The sequence below is a fragment of the Cervus elaphus genome, chromosome 22 (genome assembly GCF_910594005.1).
Source record: "Cervus elaphus chromosome 22, mCerEla1.1, whole genome shotgun sequence".
In the NCBI taxonomy this organism is placed as follows: domain Eukaryota; kingdom Metazoa; phylum Chordata; class Mammalia; order Artiodactyla; family Cervidae; genus Cervus; species Cervus elaphus.
The window spans coordinates 24,596,437-24,610,720 of NC_057836.1; the positions used below are offsets into that span (position 1 = coordinate 24,596,437).

Below are 14,284 nucleotides of genomic sequence, written 5' to 3' on the forward strand. Positions count from 1 at the left end.
GCAAATAAGCCTGGGACTACTGAGCCTGTGCCCGAGAGCCTGTGCTCTGGAACAAGAGAAGCCACTGCGATGAGAAGCCCGAACACCACAACTGGAGGGTCGCCCTCGTTTGCTGCAACTAGAGAAAGCCCGCGAGCAACAACGAAGGCCCAGGGCAGTCAAAAATAAATGAATTAAAATCTGAAAAAAACCCAGGAAACCTCTGAGGGTTAAGTGTTAAGTGTCACACTGACACGGGGTGGGTTCAGACTGTGGCCAGTTCTTGAAATTCTAGCCCCGTTGCCTCAAAGAGCTCAGAAACAATGAAACAGGTCCCGGTATCAGGCATATGAGAAATGCTCAGAAGTGCTGGTGGGTTACATCTGCAGTAACCTGGATGTGTGTGTGACCCGGCCCTGCTGCTCGACTCTTTGTCCTTCATTTTCCTCATCAGCAAAGACAGGATGATAAAGTTCATCTCCTGAGGTCCTGGTGAGGAGGAGATAAGACCATGCAGGTCCCGAATTAACCATGGCCCACGGGAGGCGGTATTGCTGGTGGCTGCTGAGCCTTCCTGGCTGAGCGCAAGTGTGGGCAGAGGACTCTTTTTTCAGCAGTGAGCAAGTAAGTCACACGTCCTGAGTGTGAGAGAGTAATTCCCCCAGGTTTAGGGGAACTCAGATGCCTTACCCATTCCTACATCCCTTCCATGGCAAATCCTCCCTCTCTGCACTCCTCTTCTGGGTCACATGCCAAAAGTGAGTAACATGCCATATCTCAGCCTCCACCAAAGTGTTCACTGGATCAAGTAGCATCATGAAGAATCAAGGGAAAGGCAGGAAGCTGAGAATTCTAACATCTAAGTCTTGGATTCTGAAACAAATGACCCTGCCTGGCACGTTCTGTACCATGGACCAAAGTCTCCTCAAATCCCTGGGAAGTTGCACCAGTCCGCACATTCTTCACCAGGTAAGGGATGCCTTACCTTTAGGCTAACATGGTTGGTCTCATTGGACTCCAAAGGAAAGATGTTTTCAGAAGGAATATGGGACCACTTCTTCTGACGAAGTGCATGTTCTCTCTTATATTTTCTGTGAAAGGAACAGAGCCAGCCCATAAGCTTTTATTATGCCATTCCGTTTCTGACCATTAGTTGACATCTAGAGCTCTGATGGGGGGGCTTCCTCAATGGCCCAGATGATAAAGAATCTGCCTGCAATGCAGGAAACATGGGAGACACAGGTTTGATTCCTGGGTCGGGAAGATCCCCTGGAGGAGGACATGCAACCCACTCCAGTATTCTTGCCTGGAAAATCCCACAGAGGAGCCTGGCAGACTACAGTCCACAGGGCTGCAAAAAGATTCAGTCGGGACTTAACAACAAAGCCTCTTCAGCCTGAAAGTATATAATACTTAACTAAATGCTTAACAACAACAATAATACTTAACTAAATACTTAACTAAAAAACAACACTTAACTAAATACTTAACTAAACAACAACCACAAAGACTCTTCAGCCTGAAAGTATGTAATAGAGAGACTTTGAAAATTCCCATAATGTACTAATGAAAGAGCAGAAATAGCTATTTCCACCCACAGAATGCCAATTCTATGGTCATTATACAGACTTTATCTCAATTCCCCGCAACAGTTCAGACGAAGATACTGAAGCCAAGTAACATGCTTAAGTTGCTAATAACACAGGTAAGATCACACAACTGGTGAATGTCAGAACTGAGATTTGAGTTCAGGTGTCTCAGGAAGACTCCCTGGAGGAGGGCATGGCAACCCCCTCCAATATTCTTGCCCAGGAAATCCCGTGGACGGAGGAGCCTGGCGGGCTACAGTCTATGGGGGCGCAAAGAGTTGGACATGACTGAAGCAACTTAGCACGCACGCACGCATGTCTCTGAGGGCAAGCTCTAATTCATCCGCTCAGTAGTATTCTGCTCCAGACAGACTTTTTGATGCAGAATGCCTTTATAATCTTAGCTCTATCCAGGGACCTGCTTGTGAATGTATACTGTCAACAGGGATCAGATGCCCCACTCTCACCCACCCCTCCACCTGAGAGATGAGCACCCCAGGTTAGCCGGCAGGTACCTGAGCACCAGGAGAGCAATGAGAAGCAGGAGGACCACTGTTCCCGCGAGTGTGAAGACGGCAATCATCAGGATTTGAGGGCCTGTGGCAGAAAACACAGTGAAAACTACACTAGGAAGGACCCCTGAAAAGAGAACAAATGCATTTCACAAGAGTCTAGTTGTATAGGATAATTTGAGCAAGGGGAAAGGGACAGCTCTTTTTTTTTTTTTTTATTAGTTGGAGGCTAATTACTTCACAACATTTCAGTGGGTTTTGTCATACATTGATATGAATCAGCCATGGATTTACACGTATTCCCCATCCCGATCCCCGCTCCCACCTCCCTCTCCACCCGATTCCTCTGGGTCGGGACAGCTCTTTTAAGAGCTCTGTTTTTTAGAGAAAGACAAATGTCATATGATAACACTTGTATTTGTAATCTAAAAAAACCAGAATGATACACGGACTTCCCTAGTGACCCAGTGGTGAAGTGGAAGACTTCATCTTCCAATGCAGGGGCTCTGGGTTTGATCCCTGGTCAGAGAGCTAAGATCCCACATGCCTTGTGGACAAAAAACCAGAACATGAAACTGAAGCAATACAGTAACAGATTCAATAAAGACCTTAAAAATGGTCCACATCAAAAAGATCTTGAGAAAAAAATTTTAAAAATGATACAAATGAACTTATTTACAAAATAGAAACAGACTCACAGACCTAGAAAGCAAACTTACAGTTACCAAAGGGGAAAGGTGGGAAGGAAGGATAAATGAGGATGAACATATACACACTACTATATATAAAACAGATAATCAACAAGGACATACCGTATAACACAGGGAACTCTACTCAAAATTCTGTAATAACCTATATGGGTGAAGAATCTGAAGAAGAATGGATATATGTATATGTGCAACTGAATCATTTTACTGTACATCTGAAACTAACACAACATTGTAAATCAACTATATTCCAAAATAAAATAAAAATTAAGTTTAGGGGTGGGTTGGGATGGGGGTGAGAAGGAGGTTCAAGAGGAATGGGACATATGTATACTTATGGCTGATTCACTTTGTTGTTTGGCAGAAACCAACACAACATTGTAAAGAAATTATCCTCCAATTAAAAATGAAAATTTTCTAAAAAGTAGGAAAAGTAGGAAGCACTTCAAAAGTAGGAAGTCAAGGCATACCTGGAGTAACAGGCAAATGTGGCCTTGGAGTACAAGTCAAAGCCTACAGAGTTTTGCCAAGAGAATGCACTGGTCATAGCAAGCACCCTCTTCCAACAACACAAGAGAGACTCTACACATAGACATCACCAGATGGTCAATACCGAAATCAGATTGATTATATTCTTTGCAGCTCTATAGTAAGCTCTATACAGTCAGCAAAAACAAGACAGGGAGCTGACTGTGGCTCAGATCATGGACTCCTTATTGCCAAATTCAGACTTAAATTGAAGAAAGTAGGGAAAACCACTAGACCATTCAGGTATGTTAGTCACTCAGTTGTATCTGACTCTTGTGACCCCATAGAAGGTAGCCTGCCAGGCTCCTCTGTCTATGGGATTCTCCAGGCAAGAATACTGGAGTGAGTTGCCATTTCCTTCTCCAGGGGATCTTCCTGACCCAAGGATCGAACCCAGGTCTCCTGCTTTGCAGTCAGACTCTTTACCAACTGAGCTACGAGGGAAGCCCCCATTCTGGTATGATCTAAATCAAATCCCTTACGATTATACACTGGAAGTGACAAAGAGATTCAAGGGATTAGATCTGATAGAGTGCCTGAAGAACTATGGACAGGGTTTGTGACATTGAACAGAAGGCAGGGATTAAGACCATCCCCAAGAAAAAGAAATGCAAAAAGGCAAAACAGTTGTCTGAGGAGGCCTTATAAATAGCTAAGAAAAGAAGAGAAGCTAAAGGCAAAGGAGAAAAGGAAAGATATACTCATTTGAGTGCTGAGCTCCAAAGAATAGCAAGGAGAGATAAGAAAGCCTTCTTCAGTGATCCATGCAAAGAAATAGAGGAAAAGAATAGAATGGGAAAGACTAGAGATCTCTTCAAGGAAATTAGAGATACCAAGGGAACATTTCATGCAAAGATGGGCACAATTAAGGACAGAAATGGTATGGACCTAACAGAAGCAGAAGATATTCAGTAGAGGTGGCAAGAATACACAGAAGAACTATACAAAAAAGATCTTCATGACCCAGATAACCACTATGGTGTGATCACTCACCTAGAGCCAGACATCCTGGAATGAGAAGTCAAGTGGGCCTTAGGAAGCAACACTACGAACAAAGCTAGTGGAGGTGATGAAATTCCGGCTGAACTATTTCAAATCCTAAAAGATAATGCTGTGATAGTGCTGCACTCAATATGCCAGCAAATTTGGAAAACTCATCAGTGGCCACAGGACTGGAAAAGGTCAGTTTTCATTCCAATCCCAAAGAAAGGCAATGCCAAAGAATGATCAAACTACTGCACAATTACACTCATCTCACATGCTAGCAAAGTGATGCTCAAAATTCTCCAAGCCAGGCTTCAACAGTACACGAACCATGAACTTCCAGATGTTCAAGCTGGATTTAGAAAAGGCAGAGGAACCAGAAATCAAATTGCCAACATCTGCTGGATCATCGAAAAAGTAGAGAGTTCCTGAAAAACATCTACTTCTGCTTTATTGAATATGCCAAAGCCTTTGAACGTGTGGGTCACAACACACTGTGGAAAATTCTGAAAGAGATGGGAATACCAGACCACCTGACCCACCTCCTGAGAAATCTGGTGTGCAGGTCAAGAAGCAACAGTTAGAATTGGACCTGGAACAACAGACTTGTTCCAAATTGGGAAAGGAGTTCATCAACGCTGTATATTGTCATCCTGCTTATTTAACTTAGATGCAGAGTACATCATGTGAAATGCCAGGCTGAATGAAACACAAGCTGGAATCAAGATTGAAGGGAGAAATATCAATAACCTCAGATATGCAGATGATACCACCCTCACGGCAGAAAGTGAAGAACTAAAGAGCCTCTTGACGAAAGTGAAAGAGAAGAGTGAAAAAGTTGGCTTAAAGGTCAACACTCAGAAAACTAAGATCATGGCATCTGGTCCCATCACTTCTTGGCAAATAGATGGGGAAACAATGGAAACAGTGACAGATTTTATTTTTGGGGGATCCAAAATCACTGCAGATGGTGATTGCAGCCATGAAATTAAAAGACACTTGCTCCTTGGAAGAAAAGCTATGACCAACCTAACAGCATATTAAAAAGCAGAGACATTACTTTGCAACAAAAGTCCGTCTAGTCAAAGCTATGTTTTTTCCAGTAGTCATGTATGGATGTGAGAGTTGGACTATAAAAAAGATGAGCACCGAAGAATTGCTGCTTTTGAAATGTGGTGTTGGAGAAGACGCTTGAGAGTCCCTTGGACTGCAAGGAGATCCAACCAGTCCATCCTAAAGGAGATCAGTCCTTACTATTCCTTGGAAGGACTGATGCTGAAGCTGAATCTCCAATACTTTGGCCACCTGATGCAAAGAGCTGACTCATTTGAAAAGACCCTGATGCTGGGAAAGACTGAAGGTGGGAAGAGAAGGGGACAACATAGATTGTTGGATGGCATCACCGACTTGATGGACGTGAGTTTGAGTAAGCTCTGGGAATTGGTGATGGACAGGGAGGCCTGGCATGCTGCAGTCCATGGGGTCACAAAGAGTCGGACATGACTGAGCAACTGAACTGAACTGACTGAAAAATGAAAATAAATTTTTAAAATTAAATTTTAAAAAGATATTATTCATTTTTTAATCTCTTCATTGGTAATAGAGATGCTGCATCTTTGTTCTCTGAAGAAAATTGTTTGGAATGTGCCTCCCAAGTGGCATTATTTCAGTTACCCTTATAGTTTATACATCTGTTTTCTTATGGGAGGGCTTCCCTGGTGGCTCAGATGGTAAAGAATCTGCCTGCAACGCAGGAGACCAGGGTTCGATCCCTGGGTCGGGATGAACTACTGGAGATGGGAATGGCAACCCACGCTAGTATTCTTGCCTGGACAATGAAATGGACAGAGGAGCCTGGTGGGCTACAGTCCATGGGGTTGCAAAGAGTTGTACACGACTGAGCGACTAACACTTTCTTATGGGAATCATTGAATGTTAGAAGATAAAATAGTTTCCAGCACAGAATTCGGAAGAGAAGACTATCTGATGTCTTTGAAACTAACATACCTAAGGAAGAGTCATAGAGGAAGACAGTGACAACTGGTTTTCAATTCAGAGAACAAATCAGAGGCAAAGTAGGTCACACAGTCAATGATAGTGTTGCCCGCTGGTCCTTTCCAAGCTCAACCAGGTCACTGAGGGAAGTCAATGGGAAGTGTAAGGAATTTGATTTATTAGTATGTAGGTGAAGCTGTATAGATGGAGGAGTTTGAGAGATTCACAGAAGAATAAGTGGAATTCAGGAAAATGTGGATTCAACCCAGCACAGCATTGAAGCAGAGTTCTGCGTGGGCAGAGGACTAGAGTGGTAAGGACAACAATAATAAAACTGTACAAGAAGGTCATGGTTCACACATGCCTCACAGGCTGCCTCTTGAATGCTCTAACTTCCTATTTTTTTCAGAAGGTAGAGGGTTCAAGAAGAAGAAATGGGATGGACTCCAAGCAATAGACAGTGTATAAGAAGCTAGAAGATAATAGCAATATGGTGAAGAAGACAGGTATTTTTCTTACAGCAAAAATATGAGAGATAGTCAAACTCCAAGGATAAATGTTCAAGGAAGGTGTAGTCTAAAAATAAAACTGTAAAATATTTTGAGAATTTGGCATTTAAAAAATCCCTTTGTGTGCACGTGTGTCACAAAAGAGAGACATTGGGGCTATACACTATTGGGCCTCATAAAGATAATAATAATGAAAATATTTAACGATTTTCAATTTAAAAAACCAACTCACGGGTAAATGCCAGAAGGCTTCCTATGGCTAGCAAATAAATATGATCAGCCCTGACAAATAAAAGAAAAATACAGGAGAATTTGGGAGGTGAGAAGGAGGCAGAAGGAAGGATAGAGACATGAACATCTTCATCTTACAACTTTGGGAAGCAAGAAGCTTTATACATGTTTGATAGAACTCTAGGCTTATGAATATTAATTAAAATTACAAATGTAAAATTATAATACACTAAATGTATTGACAAAAAGACACAACTACGTTGAGAAGAGCTTAGAGAAAAGTACACCTAATGAAAATGAATTTAAATTTATGAATGAATGAAAATAAATTTTAATTTATCAATACAAGAAATAGATAACATCTAAAGCTCATAAATCAAGAAATACATGCATATAATTTAGAAATATGCAAAAAACTAAGCAGAATGGACAAGACCAGAGATGCACAGAGGTGGGACTAGATACACTCCCTTTCTGTTACGAATATTTCTACTCTAGGATTTTAAAATCATGTGCATGAATTTTTCTATGATAAAAATATAACGAAAAAAGTCATTTTATTAGTAGTGCTTGCACCTTTTTTTTGCATCTTTGGACATAAATATTTGTTAAAATTTAAACTTTTTTCCCTAAAAATTGATTAGTAATGTGGAATCACTTACTATTCATTGTGGAAAGCCTTAGCCAAGCCAGCCAAGGGCAGAGAGTCCTGAGATCTTGTTGCTCAGGAGACACTTGGCTGGCCTGTCTAGTGATAAGTCAGTGTCACACACAGCTTTACTTCAAGTTGCATGGATGAAGGTCTGGCCGTGTTAGGACTTTCATGACATGATGGGACCTCACCTCAAGTAGGTAGGTAACCATTGTTATGACCCAAGCATGTATGCTCTAAGGCAAAAGGGGAGAATTTAGAGGTCAGGCTCACTGACCACCCCTTAGCCTGATGACATCAAGTATTCCTTGCTGAAATACACTGGATACATTCCTTGAGTTTCTTGTAGTAAAATGTAAATGGAATGAGACTATTGTCTCTGTGTTCATTCTGCCAATTGCCAAACCTAGTTTTCTATAGGAAAATTTATGTCAAAGGTTGGATAGAACATATATTAAAGATAGGTATAGCTAAATTAGAATGGAATATTTTTGGTGTTTTATCAGAACTGTAATATCATTCATTGGGCAGAGAAGTAAAGTCTGTATTTACAAATCTGGCGCATCTTATTCAGACAATAAGTAAAACAAAACAAAACTAAACTAAAAACCACAAGCTAATTGCATAAACCACAGAATTTACTCTCCTTCTCCATAAAACAACTTTAGGGAAAGGAAATTCATGAAGGATCTCTTACCCCGTCCTGGAATATCATTAGGAAGTTTGTGGTTCTTCCAGATGAACGTGGGGCTCTTAGCCACAGGGCTAGTCTGGTTCACACGGGTGTCATAGGTCAAAAGAACCTCGTACTGTGTCAGGGCATGAAAGAGAAGAAGGGTGCAGAGAAAAAGACACGTTAGAATGACTTCTGATGAGATTCACTGTCCTTCCCAATGACATTTGAATTTTTAAACATTAATTTATTGGAGCATAGTGGCTTTAGAATGTCATGTTAGTTTCTGTTGTACAACACAGTGAATCTGCCATATATATTTCTCAGTGAAACAAGGCAAATGTTACACAGATGGGAACTAGTTAGGATCTACTGGGTTCTCATCATGAACACTATTAGGCTGAATAGTTTTCTGTTTTTAATGACCATACATTATGCCTGCCCAATAGACATTTTCTGGGTCTTTAGAGAATTCAAGTCTTTCATTTTCTTGTGAAAACAGAGGCAAGAATAAAAATATTAAATGGCTAGCTCTAAGTCACATGACAAGGGAGGCACCAGTGTTTTCCACAATATTAAACTGCTATTAAAAATGATGGCTTGAGAAAATACACCATAGTCAAAATTCATTATCTATATTTATACATGTCAAGGGGCTGCTAGAGAATTCTACATTCCTTAAGTTCTATCAATTACATGATTTTTGAATCTCTTCTATCTCTATGCTCTAATGTGCTTTCTTATAAAAAGTTTCTTTTTGAAGCAATGTGCCAATAGAAATATTCATATGTCCTTAAATTACTGCTGCATATATTGAGTCAGCTTTGTAAGAGACATCTCCAAAATGATCACCCTTCTAAAATTCACCACTGATCCCTCAAAACATGCTGGATCAAAGTTTTACATTCTCAAAACTATACTCTTAACTTGACAGCAGAATATAAACTAATATTACATATTAATATAATAATATGTATCATATTCACACACAATACTATGTGTGTATATATACCATGTGTACATATAGCATAACATTACAGGGCTATTTTTATGCGCCCGAGGGATCACACAATTAATGATTTTCATGAGATTGCAGAGGGAGAGAACAAGGAATGTTTCATTGAAATTTTTAGTTTTGGAAATGAACAAACAATTCTTAGAAAAAAAACAACAACCAAAAAGAAAATCTGTCATCTTCTCATTGGTATCCCATCAATAGTCTGGTCTTCATATCAGTGTTTTCTGGGTGGGTATGTTTTACATAGTAAATAGAGTGGATATTCTGAATAAGAAGTTCTATGGGAGAAAATGTTTAAGGAATGTGGCCCCAAGAGGGGCATAACTGTAAATCTGAAATTAACTTGTAGATTCTAAACATAACTTCTCCTAGTCCTTCTCTATGACTTGCCTTTCAGGATAACCCTCCTCACCCAGTCACCTGACCCCAAGTTCTTGATAAGAACATACTTTGCTGGTGTCCACAGAGGTGTACAGAAGGTACATGGTATTGTCAATATCCCCACAGGCATCCAGAGTCACAGGACCCACATGCCCTAGGGCAAAATCAGAAACAGTTAGAGACCATCATTGACTTCCTGACTGAAAAGACCAGTTACATCCTGACACGGGGCATAAAGCAGATTCAGATTGCTCTATTTTACTGAAAAATTGTGACCTTAATGATGTAATTAGAGGGCATTGGTTCTTGGCTCTGAGATCGCTGAAGGATATTTCTATGAGAGACGCTATTTAGTAAGAAGGAAAACTCTCTTTCACTGCATTTAGGATGATGACACTAAATATAGTCAGGAGGTTTCTCCTGATGATTTGAGACAAGTTTTTGCTGAGAGTGTTAACTAGTGGCACAGTGTTTAAGTCATTGCACAACCTAAAGTAGATTGCTAAAAGGTCAAAATCCCTTCACTATCACTTATTAGCTGAACACATTGAGAAAATTAAGTTCTTGGAGCCTCAGTTTTCTCATCTGTGAAATTTTAGCCATATAGCATGAGTCTATGAAATGGCTTGTTAGGTTAAAAAAAAAATGATAGTATCAACAATTTCACATGGTTCAAAATAAGAGCTAGTAATGTTTACTGTACCAGGCTCTGTGCTAAGTATCTTATGTGCACTTATTATTTTAATCCTCCTGGAACACCATGACACACAAACTGTTATTATCTCCATTTTACTGATGAGAAATCGGAGGTCAGAGATATTATTTAATTGCTCCAGGTTATAGGTACAGCTAGCAGGTGGCTAATTACTACTTATGACCACAGAGGTGCAAGTAAAAAGGAGGGGGCCATTGTCTGCATCTCCTCTGCCCCCGGTCCATTGTTGATGTGACTTTCCCCCACTGCCGATGTGACTTTCAAGGAATGTAAAGGGTTGGTGCTCCCTTTGTTCTCTCTTTTCCCCCTTGAGAGCCAGGCCTTGAAGACTACAACATTCAAGCAACTTCACATATGGGGGAGATTAGAAAGTGACTACACATGCCGAGGGGAAGGCAGAGACTCAGAAAACTTGAGAAGACCTTAAGTTTCCATCTCAGGCTGATCCTCAGCAGAGATGGCCTACAACAAAAAAAACAAAAAGCAAAACCAAGTAACAGCAAGCCCTGAGAAGGAGAAAACTCACCATTCCCCAGGTGATTTTCAGGATTACCACATTATTAGATTCAAATGTCCAGTTTTCAATCAAAATTACAAGTCATATGAAGAAACAGGAAAATATGATTTATTCAATAGAAAAAAATAAACCAGTGGAAGCTATCCCTGAGAAAACGATGGTGGATCTACTAGACAAAGGCTTTAAAACAACTACCTTAAAGATGCTTAAAGACCTAAAGGAAGACATGGGTAAAGTCAAGGCATTGATGTATGAACAGAATGGAAATATTAGCAAAAAGAAAGAAATCATAAAAAAAAAAAAAGAAACTCTGGAACTGAAAAGTATAGAGGCTAAAATGAAAAATTCAAAGGCATATTTGAACAGGCAGAAGAATAATTAGTGAACCTGAAGATGAAAAAGAAAGTGAAAGTGTTAGTCACTCAATTGTGTCTGACTCTTTATGACCCCATGGACTATAGCCCAACAGACTCCTCTGTCCATGGAATTCTCTAGGTTAAAATACTGGAATGGGTAGCCATTCTTTTCTTCAGGGATCTTCCCAACCCAGTGACTGAATCTGGGTCTCCCTTATTGTGGGCAGCTTCTTTGCTGTCTGAGCCCCAGGGAAGCTGGAACTTGAAGAAAGGACAATGGAAATCACCAAATCTGAGGAAAAGAAATAAAAAAGACCGCAGAAAAGTGAACAGACCTTAAAGGACCTGTGGAATACCACGAAGTAGACCAACACACGCATTGTGGAAGCCCCAGAGGGAGAAGAGAAAGAGCGAGAAAACAGTAGAGAGAATATTTGAAGAAATAATGGCTGAAAATGTCCCAAATCTGATGAAAGATATGAATAAAAACATTCAAGAAGCTCAACAAATGCCAAGTAGAATGAATTTAAAGAAATCCATGCCAAGACACATTATAATCAAATCGTCCACAGCCAAAGACATAGACTTTTGAAAGCAGCAAAGAGAGAAGTAATTGATCACATATAAGAGATATTCAATAAGATTATAAAGCAGATTTCTCACTATATACTCTGAAGGTTAGAAGGCAGTGGGCTGATATATTCAAAATGCTAAAAGAAAAAAATATCAACTAAGAATCTGTTATTCAACAAAGCTGTCCTTCAAAAGTGAGGAGAGTAGGATATTCTGAAATAAATAAAAGCTGAGAGATTTTTACCAACCAATCTTCCCTGCAAGAAATTCTCAAGGGAGTCTAGGAGGTTAAAATGAAAGAACACCAGACAGTAGCTTGAAGCCATACGAAGAAATAAACATTCCAGTAAAGGTAAATAAGCAATTACAAAAACTAGTATTATTATAAAAACAATGTGTTATTTTACTGCTTCTTTTCTACATTACTTAAGAAATGAATATGTTTAAAAAAATTAGTCAAAAACTTGTATTATTGTAACTTTGATTTGTAACTCTACCCTTTTTTTGACGATTTAGGAGACTAATGCTTAAAAAATAATTAGTTTACTATTTGGACACAAAGCATAAGGATGTAGTTCTGCAACACCAGTGTCTGAGAGGGATGGAAATGGAGCTATTAAAGGAGCAGAGTTTTTGTATTTATTGAGGTTAAGCCAGTATAAATTCAAATTAGAGGGTTATAATTTTAGGATCTAATTCCCATGGTAACCACAAAGAAAACAGCTAAAGAATACACACAAAAAAATTTAAACATTTCAGTGTAAAGAAATAAATACAAAAGAAGACAGTAATGGATAAACTGGGATGAAAAAGCTATGCAGCATATAAAAAACAAACAGCAAAATTACAGAATAAATCTCTCTTTATCAGCAAGGAGATCCAACCAGTCCATCCTAAAGGAAATCAGTCCTGAATATTCATTAGAAGGACTGATGTTGAAGCTGGAACTCCAATACTTTGGCCATCTGATGCGAAGAACTGACTCATTTGAAAAGACCCTGATGCTGGGGAAGATTGAGGGCAGGAGGAGAAGAGGACGACAGAGGATGAAATGGTTGGATGGCATCACTGACTCAATGAACATGAAGCTTGAGTAAATTCTGGTAGTTGGTGATGGACAGGGAGGCCTGGTGTGCTGCAGTATGGGGTTGCAAAGACTCGGACACGACTGAGCGACTGAACTGAACTGATCAGTAATTACTTCAAATGTAAATGGATTAAATTCTCCAACCAAAGACAGAAATTGGAAAGTTAAATTAAAAAGTGATCCAACTATTTGATGTCTATAAAGAGATTCGCTTTTGATCCCAAGACACAGATAGTTTGAAAGCAAAAGGATGGAAAAGGATATTCCATGCAGAGGTGGATATACCGATATGAGACAAAAGTGATCAGACTTTTCATCAAAAAAGTTTATAAGAAACAAGGACTTTCATTATATATATATTAATAAAACACTCAATAGGGCAAAAATATATAAACAAGTATAAACATTTATGTACCTAATAACAGACCAACAAAATATATGAAGCAAAAATTGGCACAAAATAAATAATTTTATAATAGTGGTGCCAGTAGTCAAGAATCTGCAAGAGATGCAGGTTTGATCCCTGGGTCAGGAAGAGACCTCGGAGTAGGAAATGGCAACCCACTCCAGTATTCTTCTCTAGAAAATGCCATGGACAGAGGAGCCTGGCGGGCTACAGTCCATGGGATAGCAAAGAGTTGGACACAACTGACCACACATGCACTGTTTCATACAATAATAGTTGGAGATTTTAACACTCCACTTTCTCCAATGAATAGAATAACAAGATAGAAAATATGTAAGAAAATAGAGGACTTGAACATAACAAGAAACCAACTAGACATGACAGACAAATACAGAACATTCTACCCAACAACTGAACTTTTGCACATTTGTTGCCTCCAGTTAAGTTAAAGGTATTTAACTGTTGACCCATCTATTGCCACACTGTCTCTTTACTGTCCGCAGGGCGCATATCTGGGGAAACTGGAAGTAAAGTGTAGTTTGCTCTTAGGCAACTGGTACCTTCAAAAGTGATGTTCCTGAAAGCATGAGCAAATTTAGAGGTGGTAACATCTTCTCCATTTTCAAGAAATATCTTCAGCATATGTCCAAAAAGCAAGACTCCATCCAGGTAGGCAGCAGCAAAATCATTTTTTGCCTAAATTAGAAAGGAAAATCTTTAAAACGAGTTCCAAAAAAAACCAAGATTCTGGTCTTGAACCTGGAAAAAACATTTTTGGGGTCAAGCAGGGTAACTGGAAAGGTAAAAGAATATTAATGGAATTGCAGGGATGGGATTAAAGGAAGTTTTGGAAAAACTTTCCTTGGACCAGG

The 14,284-nt window shown here is 39.5% G+C and overlaps 1 protein-coding gene across 5 annotated transcripts in view; it reads right to left on the reverse strand.

Annotated features, from left to right (window-relative positions):
- The window catches only part of GUCY2C (guanylate cyclase 2C), an 84,303-nt gene that overhangs the window by 31,103 nt on the left and 38,916 nt on the right, over positions 1–14,284 (reverse strand). For all 5 annotated transcript variants that reach the window (XM_043882190.1, XM_043882188.1, XM_043882192.1 and 2 more), the window contains 5 exons: positions 13,973–14,108; positions 9,827–9,912; positions 8,384–8,495; positions 2,084–2,165; positions 965–1,070 (listed from right to left, as the gene is read on the reverse strand). In XM_043882190.1, coding sequence (XP_043738125.1) covers positions 965–1,070; positions 2,084–2,165; positions 8,384–8,495; positions 9,827–9,912; positions 13,973–14,108 — 522 coding nt within the window. The remainder of the gene's footprint in view (positions 1–964; positions 1,071–2,083; positions 2,166–8,383; positions 8,496–9,826; positions 9,913–13,972; positions 14,109–14,284) is intronic.